General features: G+C 53.5%; 1 protein-coding gene across 1 annotated transcript; it reads left to right on the top strand.

Annotated features, from left to right (window-relative positions):
* The first annotated feature begins 16,315 nt into the window (after positions 1-16,315).
* On the top strand, positions 16,316-22,593 carry LOC139240259 (cyclin-dependent kinases regulatory subunit 1-like). Its single transcript, XM_070868740.1, has 3 exons — positions 16,316-16,395; positions 17,596-17,723; positions 19,608-22,593. The coding sequence occupies exons 1-3, from the start codon at positions 16,340-16,342 to the stop codon at positions 19,664-19,666; spliced, it is 243 nt and encodes an 80-aa protein (XP_070724841.1). The 5' UTR covers positions 16,316-16,339; the 3' UTR covers positions 19,667-22,593.
* The last annotated feature ends 198 nt before the right edge of the window (positions 22,594-22,791 follow it).

Genomic DNA, 22,791 nt, shown 5'->3' on the forward strand with positions numbered 1-22,791 from the left:
TCCAGCTCGGTGATTGGAGCGCGGGCAGGTTGTGGAAATGTATTTTTATCTAAGCTGATACCACGCGGTATTTTTGTGCCCTTTGCAATATATAACAAAATGGAGTCCTGGTCCTTCCAGAAATTTCTGCAACAAGCAGTCGGCTTGCATAAACAACTAAACCTGGCTTGAAATGGCTGATAGTACCCCTCCCCCTTCCCATGGTGCTCTCCTATTGTCTATACGACACCAGTTCCACGCCACCCCACCCTTTTCGAAGTACTCAAACCACCAGCCATTATCTCTTGTACAGACCTCATCCATTTGATGCAAAAAGATAACTGACCAGGAAACTGGACAATCCTGACACAATGCAAGGCAGGTAATAGCTCATTACCACACTCTCATCGAGTAATGGCCGGCTGGCCAACTAATAACCCTGACAAAAGGAAATATCTGGAAACCAGGTCAGGACAAGGATGTAGTAATTAACTCTTTATCTGTATTCACTGACTGCGAGACAGAGCCAATACACAGGGAGAGGCCCGAACTTGGGTTTTACAGTATAAATATCTCGTGAAACTGTACCATTTGGGGAGGTGATCACTTCGCCATTGACTGAGTGTGACCTTTCCCTTGCTAGCAAGTAAATTAAAGAAACTTCTGCCGGAGCTGAAGGTGTCTGAGTCTTTTATCGGAGGTCGAGATTTCGACAAGGTACAGCAGGAGCGGCGAGGTCGGGGCGAAGGAGCGGCGAGAGACTATAGAGGGAGGTGATCGGGGCCCAGGAGAGGCGCGAGTTCGGGGCCCAGGAGAGGCGAGGGCCCAGGGGCAACACGGGCCCAGCCCACACTGTGCGATGTGTGGGCGCACTAGGCCCGTGCAGCAGAGCTGGTCTCCAGGCGTCCTGGTTAACCCTTGCCCCTGGACCAAGACCTCGCTCTGTCAAGCCCCGTGTGGTGGCTGGTGTGCAACGGTCACCCCACGTTAAAAAAATCCACCCACAGGCATCTTCCACCCTTCAGGATAGAGTTTGGGATCCGGAATATTAGGTCCTTCATTGAAACACCTGTGAACTTTTTGGAAGCAAGTCATCCTCGACTCGAGGGATCGTCTATGATGATGATATACTCTAATCGTCTTGTAATAAAGGCCGTGGTTTCGATGAGATCACCTCTCATTTCTCTAAATTCCAGGGAACGTATGCCCTGGCTTAATTGGGAGAACAGCCTGGATTTGCGGGAGACACCCCATTAATCGGCGACAAACCAGATAGCCTGCGACAGGCCTGGAGAAACCAGCAGTCCGACCAGACACAGGCGCGCGAGAGAGCAGGTCTGCCGCCCGCTGTCACAACGAAGTTCTACATCAGATTGAGAGATAATAGTTTTTGTTTTACTCTTGTGAACAATAGGCTGTACCAGCCATTCGGCCCATCTGATCTGTGCTCCAGTGTTTTTCCCCTACGGGCAGCAGAAACTAAACGGTACAATTAAACACTCAACTCGGAGTCAGAAGGTCGTGGGTTCAAATCCCACTCCAGGGACTTGAGCACAAAATCTAGGCTGACCTCCCAGTGCAGTGCTGAGGGAGCACCGCACTGTGTTGTCGGAGGGGTGGTACTGAGGGAGTGCCGCACTGTCGGAGGGGCAGTACTGAGGGAGCACTGTACTGCGCTGTCGGAGGGGCAGTACTGAGGGAGCACCGTACTGCGCTGTCGGAGGGGCAGTACTGAGGGAGTGCCGTACTGTCGGAGGGGCGGTACTGAGGGAGCGCCGCACTGTCGGAGGGGCGGTACTGAGGGAGCGCCGCACTGTCGAAGGGGCAGTACTGAGGGAGTGCCGCACTGTCGGAGGGGTGGTACTGAGGGAGCGCCACACTGTCGGAGGGGCAGTACTGAGGGAGTGCCGCACTGTCGGAGGGGTGGTACTGAGGGAGCGCCGCAATGTCGGAGGGGCGGTACTGAGGGAGTGCCGCACTGTCGGAGGGGCGGTACTGAGGGAGCGCCGCACTGTCGGAGGGGCAGTACTGAGGGAGCGCCGCACTGTTGGAGGGGCAGTACTGAGGGAGCGCCGCACTGTCGGAGAGGCGATACTGAGGGAGCGCCGCACTGTCGGAGGGGCGGTACTGAGGGAGCGTCGCACTGTTGGAGGGGCGGTACTGAGGGAGCGTCGCACTGTTGGAGGGGCGGTACTGAGGGAGCGCCGCACTGTCGGAGGGGCGGTACTGAGGGAGCGTCGCACTGTTGGAGGGGCGGTACTGAGGGAACGCCGCACTGTCGGAGGTGCATCTCAGTACCACCCCTCCGACAGTGCGGCACTCCCTCAGTACTGCCCCTCCGACAGCGCAGTACAGTGCTCCCGTCTGCCCTCTCGGGTGGATGTAAAAGATCCCGGGGCCACTATTGGAAGAAGAGCAGGGGGAGTTCTCCCCGGTGTCCTGGGGCCAATATTTATCCCTCAATCAACATCACTAAAACAGATGATCCGGGTCATTATCACATCGCTGTGTGTGGGAGCTTGCTGTGTGCAAATTGGCTGCCGCGTTTCCCACAATACAACAGTGACTACACTCAAAGTACTTCATTGGCTGTAAAACGCTGTGGGACGTCCGGTGGTCGTGAAAGGCGCTATAGAAATGCAAGTCTTTCTTTGTTAGACCTGGGGTTCGAAGTATATAAATCTTTGAAGGTGGCAGGACTGGTTGAAAAGGCAGTGAGAAAAGGCGTACATGGTCCTGGGCTTTATGAATAGAGACAGAGAATACAAAAGAAAGAAAGTTACGCTAAACCTTTATAAATCACTGGGTAGGCCCCAGATGGAGCCCCGCACTTTAGGAAGGATGTGAAGGCCCTTGGCGAGGCGGGGGAGGAGATTGACCAGAATGGTCCCGGGAATGAGGGACTTCAGCGACGTGGAGAGACTGAAACAAGGTGGATGCAGAGAGGATGTTTCCACTGATGGGGGAGACTAGAACTAGGGGGCATGATCTTAGAATAAGGGGCCGCCCATTTAAAACTGAGATGAGGAGAAATTTCTTCTCTCAGAGGGTTGTAAATCTGTGGAATTCGCTGCCTCAGAGAGCTGTGGAGGCTGGGACATTGAATAAATTTAAGACAGAGATAGACAGTTTCTTAAACGTTAAGGGGGCGGGCAGGGAAGTGGAGCTGAGTCCATGATCGGATCAGCCATGATCGTATTAAATGGCGGAGCAGGCTCGAGGGGCCGAATGGCCAACTCCTGCTCCTATTTCTTATGTTCTTATGTTAACAACTTGAATTTATATAGCGCCTTTAACATGGTAAAACATCCCAAGGTGCTTCATAGGAGTGTTATAAGACAAAATAATTTGACCCCGAGCCACATAAGGAGATATTAGGGGCAGGTGACCAAAGGTTTGGTCAAAGAGGTCGGTTTTAAGGAGCGTCTTGAAGGAGGAGAGAGACGCGGAGAGGTTTAGGGAGGAAGTTCCAGAGCTTGGGGCGCAGGCAGCTGAAGGCACGGCCACCGATGGTGGAGCGATTATAATCGGGGATGGTCAGGAGGGCAGAATTAGAGGAGCGCAGAGATTCTCGGGGGTTGTGGGGCTGGAGGAGGTTACAGAGATAGGGAGGGGTGTAGGGCTGGAGGAGGTTACAGAGATAGGGAGGGGTGTAGGGGCTGGAAGAGGTTACAGAGATAGGGAGGGATGTAGGGGCTGGAGGAGGTTAGAGAGATAGGGAGGGGTGTAGGGGCTGGAGGAGGTTAGAGAGATAGGGAGGGGTGTAGGGGCTGGAGGAGGTTAGAGAGATAGGGAGTGGCGAGGGCTATGGAGGGATTTGAAAACAAGGATGAGAATTTTGAAATTGAGTCAATGTTAAAACCGGGAGCCAATGTAGGTCGGCGAGCACAGGGGGAGATGGGTGAGCGGGACTGGGTGCGAGTTAGGACACGGGAGCAGCGAGCACAGGGGGTGATGGGTGAGCGGGACTCGGTGCGAGTTAGGACACGGGGGCAGCGAGCACAGGGGGTGATGGGTGAGCGGGACTCGGTGCGAGTTAGGACACGGGGCAGCGAGCACAGCGGGTGATGGGCGAGTGGGACTCGGTGCGAGTTAGGACACGGGGCAGTGAGCACAGGGGGTGATGGGTGAGCGGGACTGGGTGCGAGTTAGGACACGGGGCAACGAGCACAGCGGGTGATGGGCGAGTGGGACTCGGTGCGAGTTAGGACACGGGGCAACGAGCACAGCGGGTGATGGGTGAGCGGGACTCGGTGCGAGTTAGGACACGGGGCAACGAGCACAGCGGGTGATGGGCGAGTGGGACTCGGTGCGAGTTAGGACACGGGGGCAGCCGAGTTTTGGATCACCTCTAGTTTACGTCGGGTAGAATGTGGGAGGCCGGCCAGGAGCGCGTTGGAATAGACAAGTCTGGAGGTAACGAGGGCACGGATGAGGGTTTCAGCAGCGGATGAGCTGAGGCAGGGGGCGGAGACGGGCGCTGTTACGGAGGTGGCAAAAGGCGGGTTTAGTTATGCTGCAGATATGTGGTCGGTTTAGAAGGTTAAGGGGAGATTTAATCGAGGGGTTCACTATCACGAGGGGTTTTGAGGAGTAAATCAGGAGAGACTGTTCCCGGGGGCAGGAGGGTGGGTAACCAGGGGGACACAGATTGACGATAATCGGCGATGGAACCAGAGGGGGAGATGGGGAGAATGTGTTTTGACGCAGCGAGTTGTTGTGATCGGGAACGCGCTGCCTGAAAGGGCGGTGGGAGCAGATTCAATCGGGACTTTCAAACGGGGGAATTGGGTAAATACTGGAAGGGGGGAAATGTGCCGGGCTGTGGGGAAAGAGCAGGGGGGAGTGGGACTGATTGGATCGCTCTGTCACAGAGCCGGCACAGCACGGGCTCCATGGGCCCAATGGGATCCTCCTGTGCGGTATCGTTCTCTGATCCCACGAGTCAGTCTCACCCTCTGGCACTGCTCTCTCCCGATACCCTTTAATATTGCTTTGCAAGCAAGTATCTAATTCCATTTTTTAAGAATTAAACTTCTAAATTGTAATCACCCGTAGCATAAAGATGTTTTCTCTAAACGCTCCTTTAATTTGTTTTTATCACAATATTCTATATGCGTGCCCTCTCATTACTGTCTCACCATCCAGTGCAAACACTCCCTGACCATTTACTCCAGCATAACTATATCAACCTCCTCACGTCTCTCCCTTTATAATGAATCCCTCATTCCAAGCAAAAGGATTCCACGGCGCTAGGAATAAGCAGGAAATTTTCTCTGCTGTCTTTAATGTATGTACCTGTAAGTATGCTCACAGCTTTGTAGAGCTGTTGCCAATACGGTTTTAAGTCGGTTCACCGACTCCCGGGCCGCCTGCAATTTCTGCGGTCTGGAGGAGTCTGTGTTCCACGTGTACGTACAGCGTATGTGAGGTTGCAGCCCCTCTTCCAATATTTGAAGGGGCTGCTCCTCAAGTTCTGGCTGCACTTCAGTCCCACGCTTCTGATCTTTCGGGAGGGGAGCGGGCAGGTCCGAGGGCCTCCTCGTGGGCCTGCTCCTGGGCACGGCCAAGGGGGCCATCAGCCGGTCCACGCAGCGGGCGGTCGTTCAGCCCGACTGCCTGCCTCTCTTCCGTGGTTACACCCGAGCCGGGGTGTCCCTGGGAGATGGAGCACGCGGTGTCCACCGGTACGCTCGCGGCCTTCCGCGAGAGGTGGGCGCCAGAGGGACTGGGGTGCAAATTTTTATTTCACCGTCGTTTCAAAACATTTTATTTGTTAAATGTGTTGGTTCTAGTATCCCTTTAATAAGGGGACACTTGGCTTTATAGTTTTACAAAAATAGTTGTAGAGCTGTTGAGTGGGGAGTGGCTTAGGCAGTCACGTGATGTTCGCAAACCCCAGCCAGTTGGGTTCAGGGGATGAGGTATGCAGTTGTGAGCCTGGTGGATGAACGGGTAATGTGTCGTGTGATTGTTAAACCTTTGCTAATAAACCAACTAGTTCTTAATAGCAATGTGTTCCTATGGATTCTTAAACAAAGAACCCATGAAGCAAATACATCACAACATTGGACACGGAATTGGCTAACTGACAGGGGACAGAAAGTTGTGGTGAACTGTTGTTTTTCGGACTGGAGGGCACCATAATCAGGTCTCCCCTCAGCCTCCTCTGTTCCAAAGAAAACAAACCCAGCCGATCCAATCTGTCCTCATAGTTAAAATTCTCCAGTCCTGGCAACATCCTGGTAAGTCTCCTCTGTACCCTCTCCAGTGCAACATCCTGGTAAATCTCCTCTGTACCCTCTCCAGTGCAACATCCTGGTAAATCTCCTATGTGCCCTCTCCAGTGCAACATCCTGGTAAATCTCCTCTGTGCCCTCTCCAGTGCAACATCCTCGTAAATCTCCTCTGTACCCTCTCCAGTGCAACATCCTCGTAAATCTCCTCTGTACCCTCTCTAGTGCAACATCCTGGTAAATCTCCTCTGTGCCTTCTCCAGTGCAACATCCTGGTAAATCTCCTCTGTACCCTCTCCAGTGCAACATCCTGGTAAATCTCCTCTGTATCCTCTCTAGTGCAACATCCTGGTAAATCTCCTCTGTACCCTCTCCAGTGCAACATCCTGGTAAATCTCCTCTGTACCCTCTCCAGTGCAACATCCTGGTAAATCTCCTCTGTGCCCTCTCTAGTGCAACATCCTGGTAAATCTCCTCTGTACCCTCTCTAGTGCAACATCCTGGTAAATCTCCTCTGTACCCTCTCTAGTGCAACACCCTGGTAAATCTCCTCTGTACCCTCTCCAGTGCAACATCCTGGTAAATCTCCTCTGTACCCTCTCCAGTGCAACATCCTGGTAAATCTCCTCTGTACCCTCTCCGGTGCAATCACATCTTTCCTGCAATGTGGTGACCAGAACTACACGCAGTACTCCAGCTGTGGCCTAACCAGTGTTTTATACAGTTCAAGCACAACTTCCCTGCTCTTGTATTCTATGCCTCGGCTAATGGAAGCAAGTCATCCTCGTTCGAGGGATTGCCTATGAATGAATGAATGAATAAATAAGGCAAGCATTCCGTATACCGGTGTGGTTGAACGACTCTCACATACCTTCTAGCATCTTCCTTCCTGTGGAGATAAGCTCTGTTTTGACCTTGTACCCCAATTTACAACCCATGCTCATCGGAAAGCTGCTTGAAATTTTAACCCCGCTCGTGTCAATCTCTCAGTCTGCGCAAAAGTGAATCAGCGAGGTATTCGGGTAATAGGGACTTTCGCTCCCACACTGCCCACTGAGCCACGGCTGGCACTCAATGGAGGCAAAAGCCTTGACGGATGGGGGGCAGGGGGGCGGGATGTCCGCCCAGTGAAGTGAAACATTCTCGTACAGCTGATGGCAGAGTGAGTTCAGAGTGAGTCAACTTTCCCGCACTATCCCATATCTCTTCATTCTGCTAGACTCCAAAAACCTATCGATCTCAGCCTTGAATATACTCAAAGACTGAGCCTCCACAGCCCTCTGGGGCAGAGAATTCCAAAGATTCACCCCCCTCTGAGTGAAGAAATTCCTCCTCATCTCAGTCCTAAGTGGCCCACCCCTTATCCTGAGACTGTGTGACCACTTCAAGACGCTCCTTAAAGCCTCTCTGACCCAGCTTTTGGTCACCTGCCCTAATTCCTCCTAATGCGGCTCAGTGTCAAATTTTTACAATCTTATAACACTCCTGTGAAGTGCCTTGGTACGTTTCACTACGTTAAAGGCGCTATATGAATACAAGTTGTTGTTGTATTCCCTGGAGTAGAGGAATATTCAGTCCTCTCACTTCCAATTGCCATCATTGACAAAACCAAGCAGTACAGTGCCCCTGAGCAGACATTAGACAAGGAACAGGCTTTGTAACACTTACCACCTCGGTTCTACAAATGGTAACTTGGACATAGTACTTGCAGAACCTTCCCGCAGCGTTGAGGGAAAGAGATTGCATTTCTCAACCGCCTTTCACGACCACCTGATGTCCCAAAATGCTTCACAGTCAATCAACTACTTATTTGTTTTGTGCTCACTGTTGTATTGTGGGAAACGCGGCAACCAATTCACGCACAGCAAGCTCCCACACACAGCAATGTGATAATGACCCGGATCGTCTGTTTTAGTGATGTTGTTTGAGGGATAAATATTGGCCCCAGGACATCGGGGAGAACTCCCCCTGCTCTTCTTCCAATAGTGGCCCCGGGATCTTTTACATCCACCCGAGAGGGCAGACGGGGCCTCGGTTTAACGTCTCATCCGAAAGACGGCACCTCCGACAGTGCAGCGCTCCCTCAGTACTGCCCCTCTGACTGTGCGGCTCTCTCTCAGTACTGCCCCTCCGACAGTGCGGCACTCCCTCAGTACTGCCCCTCCGACAGTGCAGCGCTCCCTCAGTACTGCCCCTTCGACAGTGCGGCACTCCCTCAGTACTGCCCCTCCGACAGTGCGACGCTCTCTCAGTACCGCCCCTCCGACAGTGCGGCGCTCCCTCAGTACCGCCCCTCCGACAGTGCGGCGCTCCCTCAGTACCGCCCCTCCGACAGTACGGCGCTCCCTCAGTACCGCCCCTCCGACAGTGCGGCGCTCCCTCAGTACCGCCCCTCCGACAGTGCGGCGCTCCATAGAAACATAGAAAATAGGTGCAGGAGTAGGCCATTCGGCCCTTCTAGCCTGCACCGCCATTCAATGAGTTCATGGCTGAACATTCAACTTCAGTACCCCATTCCTGCTTTCTCGCCATACCCCTTGATCCCCCTAGCAGTAAGGACCTCATCTAACTCCTTTTTGAATATATTTAGTGAATTGGCCTCAACAACTTTCTGTGGTAGAGAATTCCACAGGTTCACCACTCTCTGGGTGAAGAAGTTCCTCCGCATCTCGGTCCTAAATGGCTTACCCCTTATCCTTAGACTGTGACCCCTGGTTCTGGACTTCCCCAACATTGGGAACATTCTTCCTGCATCTAACCTGTCTAACCCCGTCAGAATTTTATATGTTTCTATGAGGTCCCCTCTCATTCTTCTGAACTCCAGTGAATACAAGCCCAGTTGATCCAGTCTTTCTTGATAGGTCAGTCCCGCCATCCCGGGAATCAGTCTGGTGAACCTTCGCTGCACTCCCTCAATAGCAAGAATGTCCTTCCTCAGGTTAGGAGACCAAAACTGTACACAATACTCCAGGTGTGGCCTCACCAAGGCCCTGTACAACTGTAGCAACACCTCCCTGCCCCTGTACTCAAATCCCCTCGCTATGAAGGCCAACATGCCATTTGCTTTCTTAACCGCCTGCTGCACCTGCATGCCAACCTTCAATGACTGATGTACCATGACACCCAGGTCTCTTTGCACCTTCCCTTTTCCTAATCTGTCACCATTCAGATAATAGTCTGTCTCTCTGTTTTTACCACCAAAGTGGATAACCTCACATTTATCCACATTATACTTCATCTGCCATGCATTTGCCCACTCACCTAACCTATCCAAGTCGCTCTGCAGCCTCACAGCATCCTCCTCGCAGCTCACACTGCCACCCAACTTAGTGTCATCCGCAAATTTGGAGATACTACATTTAATCCCCTCATCTAAATCATTAATGTACAGTGTAAACAGCTGGGGCCCCAGCACAGAACCTTGCGGTACCCCACTAGTCACTGCCTGCCATTCTGAAAAGTACCCATTTACTCCTACTCTTTGCTTCCTGTCTGACAACCAGTTCTCAATCCATGTCAGTACACTACCCCCAATCCCATGTGCTCTAACTTTGCACATCAATCTCTTGTGTGGGACCTTGTCGAACGCCTTCTGAAAGTCCAAATATACCACATCAACTGGTTCTCCCTTATCCACTCTACTGGAAACATCCTCAAAAAATTCCAGAAGATTTGTCAAGCATGATTTCTCTTTCACAAATCCATGCTGACTTGGACCTATCATGTCACCTCTTTCCAAATGCACTGCTATGACATCCTTAATAATTGATTCCATCATTTTACCCACTACCGATGTCAGGCTGACCGGTCTATAATTCCCTGTTTTCTCTCTCCCTCCTTGTTTAAAAAGTGGGGTTACATTGGCTACCCTCCACTCCATAGGAACTGATCCAGAGTCAATGGAATGTTGGAAAATGACTGTCAACGCATCCACTATTTCCAAGGCCACCTCCTTAAGTACTCTGGGATGCAGTCCATCAGGCCCTGGGGATTTATCGGCCTTCAATCCCATCAATTTCCCCAACACAATTTCCCGGCTAATAAGGATTTCCCTCAGTTCCTCCTCCTTACTAGACCCCCCGACCCCTTTTATAACCGGAAGGTTGTTCGTGTCCTCCTTCGTGAATACCGAACCAAAGTACTTGTTCAATTGGTCCGCCATTTCTTTGTTCCCCGTTATGACTTCCCCTGATTCTGACTGCAGGGGACCTACGTTTGTCTTTACTAACCTTTTTCTCTTTACATATCTATAGAAACTTTTGCAATCCGTCTTAATGTTCCCTGCAAGCTTCTTCTCATACTCCATTTTCCCTGCCCTAATCAAACCCTTTGTCCTCCTCTGCTGAGTTCTAAATTTCTCCCAGTCCCCAGGTTCGCTGCTATTTCTGGCCAATTTGTATGCCACTTCCTTGGCTTTAATACTATCCCTGATTTCCCTTGATAGCCACGGTTGAGCCACCTTCCCTTTTTTATTTCTATGCCAGACAGGAATGTACAATTGTTGTAGTTCATCCATGCGGTCTCTAAATGTCTGCCATTGCCCATCCACAGTCAACCCCTTAAGTATCATTCGCCAATCCATCTCAGCCAATTCACGCCTCATACCTTCAAAGTTAGCCTTCTTTAAGTTCTGGACCATGGTCTCTGAATTAACTGTTTCATTCTCCATCCTAATGCAGAATTCCACCATATTATGGTCACTCTTCCCCAAGGGGCCTCGCACAACGAGATTGCTAATTAATCCTTTCTCATTACATAACACCCAGTCTAAGATGGCCTCCCCCCTAGTTGGTTCCTCGACATATTGGTCTAAAAAACCATCCCTTATGCACTCCAGAAAATCCTCCTCCACCGTATTGCTTCCAGTTTGGTTAGCCCAATCTATGTGCATATTAAAGTCACCCATTATAACTGCTGCACCTTTATTGCACGCACCCCTAATTTCCTGTTTGATGCCCTCCCCAACATCACTACTACTGTTTGGAGGTCTGTACACAACTCCCACTAACGTTTTTTGCCCTTTGGTGTTCTGCAGCTCTACCCATATAGATTCCACATCATCCAAGCTAATGTCCTTCCTAACTATTGCCTTAATCTCCTCCTTAACCAGCAATGCTACCCCACCTCCTTTTCCTTTTATTCTATCCTTCCTGAATGTTGAATACCCCTGGATGTTGAGTTCCCAGCCCTGCTCATCCTGGAGCCACGTCTCCGTAATCCCAATCACATCATATTTGTTAACATCTATTTGCACAGTTAATTCATCCACCTTATTGCGGATACTCCTTGCATTAAGACACAAAGCCTTTAGGCTTGTTTTTTTAACACCCTCTGTCCTTTTAGAATTTTGCTGTACAATGGCCCTTTTTGTTCTTTGCCTTGGGTTTCTCTGCCCTCCACTTTTCCTCATCTCCTTTCTGTCTTTTGTTTTTGCCTCCTTTTTGTTTCCCTCTATCTCCCTGCATTGGTTCCCATCCCCCTGCCATATTAGTTTAACTCCTCCCCAACAGCACTAGCAAATACTCCCCCGAGGACATTGGTTCCGATTCTGCCCAGGTGCAGACCGTCCGGATTGTACTGGTCCCACCTCCCCCAGAACCGGTTCCAATGCCCCAGGAATTTGAATCCCTCCCTGCTGCACCATTGCTCAAGCCACGTATTCATCTGAGCTATCCTGCGATTCCTACTCTGACTAGCACGTGGCACTGGTAGCAATCCAGAGATTACTACTTTTGAGGTCCTACTTTTTAATTTAGCTCCTAGCTCCTTAAATTCATTTCGTAGGAACTCATCCCTTTTTTTACCTATGTCATTGGTACCAACGTGCACCACGACAACTGGCTGTTCTCCCTCCCTTTTTAGAATGTCCTGCACCCGCTCCGAGATATCCTTGACCCTTGCACCAGGGAGGCAACATACCATCCTGGAGTCTCGGTTGCGGCCGCAGAAACGCCTATCTATTCCCCTTACAATTGAATCCCCTATCACTATCGCTCGCCCACTCTTTTTCCTGCCCTCCTGTGCAACAGAGCCAGCCATGGTGCCATGAACTTGGCTGCTGCTGCTGCCCTCCCCTGATGAGTCATCCCCCTCAACAGCACTCAAAGCAGTGTATCTGTTTTGCAGTGGGATGACCACAGGGGACCCCTGCACTACCTTCCTTGCACTACTCTTCCTGCTGGTCTTCCACTCCCTCGCTGGCTGTGGACCCTTCTCCTGCGGTAAGACCAGCAGGTCAGTACCGCCCCTCCGACAGTCCGGCGCTCCCTCAGTACTGCCCCTCCAACAGTGCGGCACTCCCTCAGTACCGCCCCTCCGACAGTGCGGCACTCCCTCAGTACTGCCCTTCCGACAGTGCGCCGCCCTCTCAGTACTGCCCCTCCGACAGTGCAGTGCTCCCTCAGTACTGCCCCTCCGACAGTGCGCCGCGCTCTCAGTACTGCCCCTCCAACAGTGCAGTGCTCCCTCAGTACTGCCCCTCCGACAGTGCGGCACTCCCTCAGTACCGCCCCTCCGACAGTGCGGCGCTCCCTCAGTACCGCCCCTCCGACAGTGCGGCGCTCCCTCAGTACCGCCCCTCCGACAGTGCGGCGCTCCCTCAGTACCGCCCCTCCGAAAGTGCGGCGCTCCCTCAGTACCGCCCCTCCGACAGTGCGGCGCTCCCTCAGTACCGCCCCTCCGACAGTGCGGCGCTCCCTCAGTACCGCCCCTCCGACAGTGCGGCGCTCCCTCAGTACTGCCCCTCCGACAGTGCGGCGCTCCCTCAGTACCGCCCCTCCGACAGTGCGGCGCTCCCTCAGTACTGCCCCTCCGACAGTGCGGCGCTCCCTCAGTACTGCCCCTCCGACAGTGCGGTGCTCCCTCAGTACTGCCCCTCCGACAGTGCGGCGCTCCCTCAGTACTGCCCCTCCGACAGTGCGGCGCTCCCTCAGTACCGCTCCTCCGACAGTGCGGCACTCCCTCAGTACCGCCCCTCCGACAGTGCGGCACTCCCTCAGTACTGCCCCTCCGACAGTGCGGCGCTCCCTCAGCACCGCCCCTCCGACAGTGCGGCGCTCCCTCAGTACTGCTCCTCCGACAATACATCGCTCCCTCAGTCTCTGGAGTGGGACTTCAACCCATGACCTCTTGATTCAGAGGCGAGGGAGAGTGTGCTACCCACTGAGCCAAGCTGACAATTAACTCAAAGCATGACCACTTCGACATAGTTCTTGCCGAACCTTCCCCCACCATTGAAAGAGGGAAGGACATTTTTAAATGTTTTCTTTTAAAAAAGGACGAGACTGCTGCCAACGACAAAGTTGTTGCACAGACGCAGTTCCAACGGTCTCTTGGTTGGTCTTGCTGGACTTCGTTGTCAGCGGTCAGAATGGAAATTGTGTTCGTTTTGCCAGTCACGAGAAAAAGAACGAACTTGAAGTATCTCTAAAAACAAAGCAATCCTGTAAAGAAAACAGGAAAAACAGCCCAATCTTCAATACAAAATCTGCTTGGATCTACCGACAAATCAATAGGGAACTGCCTGAAATTCTGATCGGCGCACAGGAAGTCAAGGCAACACAATCCCGGGAAACCTCTTTCGGCTTCCAAACTAATCTGCTCCCCAAAGGCTGACAATGTTACAAGAAAGAAAGAAGTTACATTTCTATAGCGCCTTTCATGACCTCCAGACGTCCCAAAGAGCTTTACAGCCAATGAAGTCATGTTGAAGTTTGTAGTCACTGTTGTAATGCAGGGAACGTGGCACATGTCTTGTTGCTGCTTGCTAATCATAGAATGGTTACAGCACGGAAGGAGGCCCATCGTTCCGGCTCTCAGCTTGTCCCACTCCCCCGCCCTTACATAGAAATTTACAGCGCGGAAGGAGGCTATTTCGGCCCATCGTGTCCATGCCAGGTGACGAAGAACCACACGGCCCTCGGTCAGCAGCCCTGAAGGTTACATATAAACCTACAAACAATGAACAATGGCGGAAAGGCAAAGAGCACCCAGCCCAACCAGTCCGCCCCACACAACTACGACACCCCTGGTACTGAAACATTCTACACTCCACCCCAACCGGAGCCATGCGATCCGCTGGGAGAGGCAAAAAACAAATAAAATACCCAGGCCAACTTAGGGAGGAAATAAATCTGGGAAAATTCCTCTCCAACCCATCCAGGCGATCAAAACTAGTCCAGATCATCCCCCCCGTAGCCCTGAAATGTTTTTTTCCTTTCGGTACTTACCCGCTTCCCTTTTGGAAAGCCACGATTTGAGTCTTACTCCACCGTCCTCTCAGGCAGAGAATTCCAGATCCCAACCACTTGCTGCGCAAAAAAGTTTTCCTCGTGTCGCCGATGGTTCTTGTACCAATCGCCTTAAATCCGCGTCCTCTGGTTCTCGACCCTTCCACCAATGGGGAACAGCTTCTACTCTGTCCGGACCCCTGGTAAGCCAGAAATCTTAACAGAGGACAAAATCCAAACCGTTGAGTGAGAGAAATATATATATATATATATGTATAAAAAAACCAAACAATTGCAGTAACCCAGTCTTCTTTTACATTGGATGCCAGTGGCGGTCGTAATTCTAATGCAACCTCTGCTAAATGTTGCAGGAACCTCAGCTACTGGGTGGGCCCAGGGAAAAATAGCTTCAGACACAAAAATACACATCGCAGAGCACACACAGATAAATACTAATAATAAAAGTTATTCCCTTATAAATTAACTTATTTTAATTACAATCTGTTCTCAAATGTGCGCACCATGTGTTTAAAGGGAATTACAATCAAACTGCAGCTGATTGGACGCGGCATTTGGGACGGGCAACAACTTTTGAACTTTCCACAAAACTTTTGACAAACTTTACACAAACTTTCAGCCAGCAACTGGCGCCGACCAATGGCAGCCGCGGGCTGCAGCTCAGCTGCTCCCCCGCCCGACCAATGGGGGGGCCCCGACCCCTTTCAGCGTCAGCCGCTCAGTGATTGGAGCGAGCACGTCACACTCACCAATCACAGCGGCTGCCTGGGCCGGCGGGCTTTCGGGTTGGCCAAAAGGGAGAAAGGCGCCGGCCAATCGGAGCTGACAGAGCGCGGGCCAATGGAAGAGGGCCGGCGGTGGAGAACGGCCAATGGGGAGCGGCTGAGCAGCGGACCAATGGGGAGCGAGCCCGCAGTTGCGCGGGCGGACCAATAGGGACAGAGGGTCAACAGCGCGGAAGCCAGCCAATGGGGAGCGGCTGCGCGGAGGAGGCGCGGACCAATGGAGAGCGGACGAGCGGCGGGAGCCAACCAATGGGGAGAGGACAGGCGGAAGCCAACCAATTGGGAGCGGACCAGCGGCAGGAGCCAACCAATGGGGAAGCGGAGCGACAACCTACCAATGGGAAGCGGTTGAGCAGCGGGAGCCAACCAATGGGGTGCGGACCAGCGGCAGGAGCCAACCAATAGGAGCGGACCAGCGGCAGATGCCAACCAATGGGGAAGCGGAACGACAAGCAACCAATGGGGAAGCGGAGCGACAACCTACCAATGGGAAGCGGTTGAGCAGCGGGAGCCAACCAATGGGGTGCGGACCAGCGGCAGGAGCCAACCAATAGGAGCGGACCAGCGGCAGGAGCCAACCAATGGGGAAGCGGAGCGACAACCTACCAATGGGAAGCGGTTGAGCAGCGGGAGCCAACCAATGGGGTGCGGACCAGCGGCAGGAGCCGACCAATAGGAGCGGACCAGCGGCAGATGCCAACCAATGGGGAAGCGGAACGACAAGCAACCAATGGTGAAGCGGTTGAGCAGCGGGAGCCAACCAATGGGGTGCGGACCAGCGGCAGGAGTCAACCAATAGGAGCGGACCAGCTGCAGATGCCAACCAATGGGGAAGCGGAACGACAACCTACCAATGGGAAGCGGTTGAGCAGCGGGAGCCAACCAATGGGGTGCGGACCAGCGGCAGGAGTCAACCAATAGGAGCGGACCAGCTGCAGATGCCAACCAATGGGGAAGCGGAACGACAAGCAACCAATGGTGAAGCGGTTGAGCAGCGGGAGCCAACCAATGGGGTGCGGAGCGGCGACGGGAGCCGGCCAATGGGCAGCGAGCGCGCGCGAGTTGAGCGGCGGAGCGCGCGGGCGGACGGACGATGAGCGCCGAGATTTGTTACTCGGACCGGTACAGTGACGGGGAGTTCGAGTATCGGTGAGCGGCGGGCGGGGGGACCCGGGCCCTGGGCCTCAGGCCTCACACTGCGCGCTCACCCACTGCCGGAGCGCCGCACTGTCGCCATTCACCCCCCCCCTTCCCCTTCCCCTTCCCCTTCCCCTTCCCTCAGAATCTATTCCCAGGGCGGCTCTGAACCTTTCCCGTCCGGTCAGTTCCACTTCTGTCGCTCATAACTTTATTTTTAATGGGGGGAAAAGGCCTTTTCCCGCCTACTTCCGGTCCTCTTCCTGGGCCGGAAGTCGGCCATCTTGGTAAAGGAGGTCGGTCCTACCCCCCGCTCTCTGCGGGCGCGGGGGCTGTTGGGAGAACAGGCCATTCAGCCCCTCGAGCTTGGCCACAACTGGCTCCCAATTGGGGCTTTGTAAAGACCCTTATGCTTTTACCCTCCCCGCGACGAGCTTCCCACCACATGTCGGAGCCGACGCTGCCTCTTTACGCCCAAGTAGCGCCGGCCGTCCCCGCCCTCGGCTCATCCGCTGCAGAAGCCCTCACCCGTGCCCGTCGGTTACCTCTGCGTCCTGGCCGCTAATCATTCCCGCGCACTCCTGGCCGCCCACCCACGTTCCGCCCGACGTCAGCGAGGGGCGATCCGAAACTCTGGACCGCCGCCCCGTTCACCCATCGCCCCACGGTGTCCGCCGTACCTCATTGCGTAACACACACCCCCCCCACCCCCCCTGCCCGTCTCCCTCTGTACTCCCTCAGTGCAATACTCCCTCAGTGTCGGAGGGGCAGTACTGAGGGAGCGCCGCACTGTCGGAGGGGCAGTACTGAGGGAGTGCCGCACTGTCGGAGGTGCCGTCTTTGGGACGAGACATTAAACCGAGGCCCCGTCTGCCCTCTCGGGTGGATGTAAAAGATCCCGGGGCCACTATTGGAAGAAGAGCAGGGGGAGTTCTCCCCGGTGTCCTGGACCAATATTTATCCCTCGACCAACATCACTAAAACAGATGATCCGGGTCATGATCACATTGCTGTGTGTGGGAGCTTGCTGTGCGCAGAATGGCGACTGAGCTGCAGCAGATACTGAGTGTACTAAGAAGTTAAACCTCAATAACGGTCTGGACGCACAGATGACTGGAGAAGTCAGCGTGAAAATGGTTCGTTCAGATTCCGGTTTTGAAGTAGCTGTTTTGCTCGGTGTTCGAATAACGAACCCCCTTTCTGTTTTCCCAGTCACGTTATGCTACCGAAGAAGATAGCAAAGCTGGTCCCCAAGTCTCACCTCATGTCGGAGACCGAGTGGAGGAATATTGGAGTGCAGCAGAGTCCGGGCTGGATACACTATATGATTCACGAGCCAGGTAAACTCGCTCGCCCCTGTCGTTAATATCTCCCCCGCAGGGCTATCGGTGAACAGGGAGATTGCTGCCTGCCAGATCTCCAAAGGGCCAAACCCTGGTTTCACCCAGCGCCCAGACTAGCTCACCCTCCTCCGTCTTCCGCACATCAATCGAGGCTGACACTCCTGTGCAGTACTGAGGGAGGGGCGGTACTGAGGGAGCATCGCACTGTCGGAGGGGCAGTACTGAGGGAGCGGCGCACTGTCGGAGGGGCAGTACTGAGGGAGCGGCGCACTGTCGGAGGGGCAGTACTGAGGGAGCGGCGCACTGTCGGAGGGGCAGTACTGAGGGAGCGGCGGCACTGTCGGAGGGGCAGTACTGAGGGAGCGGCGCACTGTCGGAGGGGCCGTGTTTCGGATGGGACATTAAACCGAGAATCTTGTCTGTTTAGACGGACGTAAAAGAGCAGGGAGGATCGGGATGCAGCCCAGCACCAGACGTAAAATTCTCATCCTTATTTTCAAATCCCTCCCTGGCCTCCTCGCCCCCCCCCTCCCTATCTCTGTAACCTCCTCCAGCCCCTACACCCCTCCCTATCTCTGTAACCTCCTCCAGCCCCTACACCCCTCCCTATCTCTGTAACCTCCTCCAGCCCTGACACCCCTCCCTATCTCTGTAACCTCCTCCAGCCCATACACCCCTCCCTATCTCTGTAACCTCCTCCAGCCCCTACACCCCTCCCTATCTCTGTAACCTCCTCCAGCCTCTACACCCCTCTCTATCTCTGTAACCTCCTCCAGCCCTACACCCCTCCCTATCTCTGTAACCTCCTCCAGCCCCTACACCCCTCCCTATCTCTGTAACCTCCTTCAACCCCTACACCCCTCCCTATCTCTGTAACCTCCTCCAGCCCCTACACCCCTCCCTATCTCTGTAACCTCCTCCAGCCCCTACACCCCTCCCTACCTCTGTAACCTCCTCCAGCCCCTACACCCCTCCCTACCTCTGTAACCTCCTCCAGCCCCTACACCCCTCCCTATCTCTATAACCTCCTTCAACCCCTACACCCCTCCCTATCTCTGTAACCTCCTCCAGCCCCTACACCCCTCCCTATCTCTGTAACCTCCTCCAGCCTCTACACCCCTCCCTATCTCTGTAACCTCCTCCAGCCCCTACACCTCTCCCTATCTCTGTAACCTCCTCCAGCCCTACACCCCTCCCTATCTCTGTAACCTCCTCCAGCCCCTATACCCCTCCCTATCTCTGTAACCTCCTTCAACCCCTACACCCCTCCCTATCTCTGTAACCTCCTCCAGCCCCTACACCCCTCCCTACCTCTGTAACCTCCTCCAGCCCCTACACCCCTCCCTACCTCTGTAACCTCCTCCAGCCCCTACACCCCTCCCTATCTCTGTAACCTGCTCCAGCCCCTATACCCCTCCCTATCTCTGTAACCTCCTTCAACCCCTACACCCCTCCCTATCTCTGTAACCTCCTCCAGCCTCCACACCCCTCTCTATCTCTGTCACCTCCTCCAGCCCCACAACCCCCCGAGATCTCTGCGCCCCTCTAATTCTGCCCTCCTGAGCATCGCTGATTATAATCGCTGCACCATCGGTGGCCGTGCCTTCAGCTGCCTGGGCCCCAAGCTCTGGAACTCCCTCCCTAACCCTCTCCGCCTCTCTCTCCCCCTTGAGGACGCTCCTTAAAACCGACCTCTTCGACCCAGCTTTGGGTTGCCTGTCCCGAATAGCTCCGGCGGCTCGGTGTCAGATCCCCGTCGGCTCCCGTGAAGCCCCGCGGGAGGGCGGGGGGGGGGGGGGGAGGTAGTGGGAGCATTTTACCACGTTGAAGGCGCCGTATGAATGCAAGTTGTTGTTGCTGAGCTGTCTGTTTCCTCCTCAGAGCCGCACATCTTGCTGTTCAGGAGGCCACTGCCGAAGAAAGAGCTGGAAGGGATCTGACAGTCCGCCCCCTCCCCAACGACCCGACACACTCTGGGAGTGGCACTGACAGTGACTTGAACCTCCTCGCCTCGGCTCCAGCCACCCACCAGCTGCCGGAACTTTTCCTCCGCAACTTTGGAGTGCTTTAGAAACTTAGAAAATAGGTGCAGGAGCAGGCCATTCGGCCCTTCGAGCCTGCATCGCCATTCCATAAGATCATGGCTAATCATGCAATATCAGTACCCCATTCCTGCTTTCTCTCCACACCCCTCGATCCCTTTAGCCGTAAGGGCCACATCTAACTCCCTTTTGAATATATCCAACGAACTGGCCTCAACAACTTTCTGTGGTAGAGAATTCCACAGGTTCACAATTCTCTGAGTGAAGAGGTTTCTCCTCATCTCGGTCCGAAATGGCTTACCCCTTATCAGAGACATTTACGGCGCGGAAGGAGGCCATTTCGGCCCATCGTGTCCCGCGCCGGCCGACAAAGAGCCACCCGGCCTAATCCCACTTTCCCGCTCTCGGTCCGTAGCCCTGTGGGTTACGGCACTTCAAGTGTTACATCCAGGTACTTTTTAAATGTGGTGAGGGTTTCTGCCTCTACCACCCTTTCAGGCAGTGAGTTCCACCCCAGACCCCCACCACCCTCTGGGTGAAGACATTTCCCCTCAAATCCCCTCTAAACCTCCCCCCAATTACTTTCAATCTATGCCCCCTGGTTGTTGACTCCTCTGCTAAGGGAAATAGGTCCGTCCTATCCACTCTATCTAGGCCCCTTATACACCTCAATCAGGTCTCTTCTCTGTTCCAAAGAAAACAGACCTAGCATCTCCAATCTTTCCTCATCGCTAAAATTCTCCAGTCCAGGCAACAACCTGGTAAATCTCTGTACCCTCTCCAGTGCAACATCCTGGTAAATCTCCTCTGCACCCTCTCCAGTGCAACATCCTGGTAAATCTCCTCTGTGCCCTCTCTAGTGCAACATCCTGGTAAATCTCCTCTGTACCCTCTCCAGTGCAACATCCTGGTAAATCTCCTCTGCACCCTCTCCAGTGCAACATCCTGGTAAACCTCCTCTGTGCCCTCTAGTGCAACATCCTGGTAAATCTCCTCTGTACCCTCTCCAGTGCAACATCCTGGTAAATCTCCTCTGCACCCTCTCTAGTGCAACATCCTGGTAAATCTACTCTGCACCCTCTCCAGTGCAACATCCTGGTAAATCTCCTCTGCACCCTCTCTAGTGCAACATCCTGGTAAATCTCCTCTGCACCCTCTCCAGTGCAACATCCTGGTAAATCTCCTCTGTACCCTCTCTAGTGCAACATCCTGGTAAATCTCCTCTGTACCCTCTCTAGTGCAACATCCTGGTAAATCTCCTCTGTACCCTCTCTAGTGCAACATCCTGGTAAATCTCCACTGTACCCTCTCCAGTGCAACATCCTGGTAAATCTCCTCTGTATCCTCTCCAATGCAACATCCTGGTAAATCTCCTCTGTACCCTCTCCAGTGCAACATCCTGGTAAATCTCCTCTGTACCCTCTCCAGTGCAACATCCTGGTAAATCTCCTCTGTACCCTCTCCAGTGCAACATCCTGGTAAATCTCCTCTGTACCCTCTCCAGTGCAACATCCTGGTAAATCTCCTCTGCAACCTCTCCAGTGCAATCACATCTTTCCTGTAATGTGGTGACCAGAACTGCACGCAGTACTCCAGCTGCGGCCTAACCAGTGTTTTATACAGTTCAAGCATAACCTCCCTGCTCTTGTATTCTATGCCTCGGCCAATAAAGGCAAGTATCCCGTTTGCCTTCTCAACCACCTTATACACCTGGCCTGCCACCTTCAGGGATCTGTGGACCTGCACTCCCAGATCCCTTTGTTCCTCTACACTTCTCTGTGTCCTATCCTTTAATGTGTCGAGTTGTTGCTGCTGCACTGGCTCTGGAACGGCAGACCGCACAGCGAGAAATGGCTCGAGCGATAATGGTAATCCCTCGTTGCATCCAATGCACTTCGGGTCGACAGGGCTTGTCTGAAATGTTGAACATTCGGATCGCTCCACGAGCCGCAGTCCCGAAGGATTGGTTCGAGAAAGCTTTGCACCTTTTGTGACAGTCGCTGCTGTAAAACGTATCGGTCTTTCATTCCAAGCTATTTTCCTGTTCGTTCATCAAACAGTCTGCTCTACTCTGCCAATTGCTACACTTACTGTTCGCGTGCCCGACACGAGACTCCCAAAGCGAGCGCTCTACTCGGAACTCCTTCACGGCATTCGAGTCAAAGGTGGGCAGAGGAAACGTTACAAGGGACCACCCTCAAAGCCTCCCTGATAAAGTGCAACATCCCCACCGACACCTGGGAGTCCCTGGGCCAAAGACCAGTCCGCCCTAAGTGGAGGAAGTGCATCCGGGAGGGCGCTGAGCACCTCGAGTCTCGTCGCCGAGAGCATGCAGAAACCAAGCGCAGGCAGCGGAAGGAGCGTGCGGCAAACCAGTCCCACCCTCCCCTTCCCTCAACCACTGTCTGTCCCACCTGTGACAGGGACTGTGGCTCTCGTATTGGGCTGTTCAGCCACCTGAGAACTCACTGTTCGAGTGGAAGCAAGTCTTCCTCGATTCCGAGGGACTGCCTGTGACGATGTTCGCAGCGTGTTCCTGTTTGAATCAATCGAGGCAGCTCTGTGACCTGTCTGCTCTGACTGAAGGTGCAGATTTTGCAGCGATCTCTCTCTCTCTCTCACACGTCATGTCTTCTCTCTGTTGTCAACCTGCTGTGTAATGTTGGTCTCAGAACAGCAGTTGACAGTGCTGTGCCCCACGAGAACTGGACTCTTGTATCCCCAGCTCGTTTCTCAACATCACTTCGAATCTGTCGCTTTTGATATAATTTTATTGTGATCTGGTATTTTTTTGTGTCTTTTAATAAATTTTTTATCAAGCATCATTTTTGTGACTTTATTTACATGTGTGTGTGTGCGTGTATGACGGAGAACATGGAGAAGGGAGGAGAGAGAGAGAGAGAGAGCGAGTGTGTGTGTGTGTGTGTGTATATGGACTTTCTTCCTTCCCTGTTGCCATAGAGTCAGCCGTGGCTCAGTGGGCAGCACACTGACCTCATTCTGAAGGTTGTGGGTTCAAGTCT

Source organism: Pristiophorus japonicus, chromosome 30 (genome assembly GCF_044704955.1).
Source record: "Pristiophorus japonicus isolate sPriJap1 chromosome 30, sPriJap1.hap1, whole genome shotgun sequence".
In the NCBI taxonomy this organism is placed as follows: domain Eukaryota; kingdom Metazoa; phylum Chordata; class Chondrichthyes; family Pristiophoridae; genus Pristiophorus; species Pristiophorus japonicus.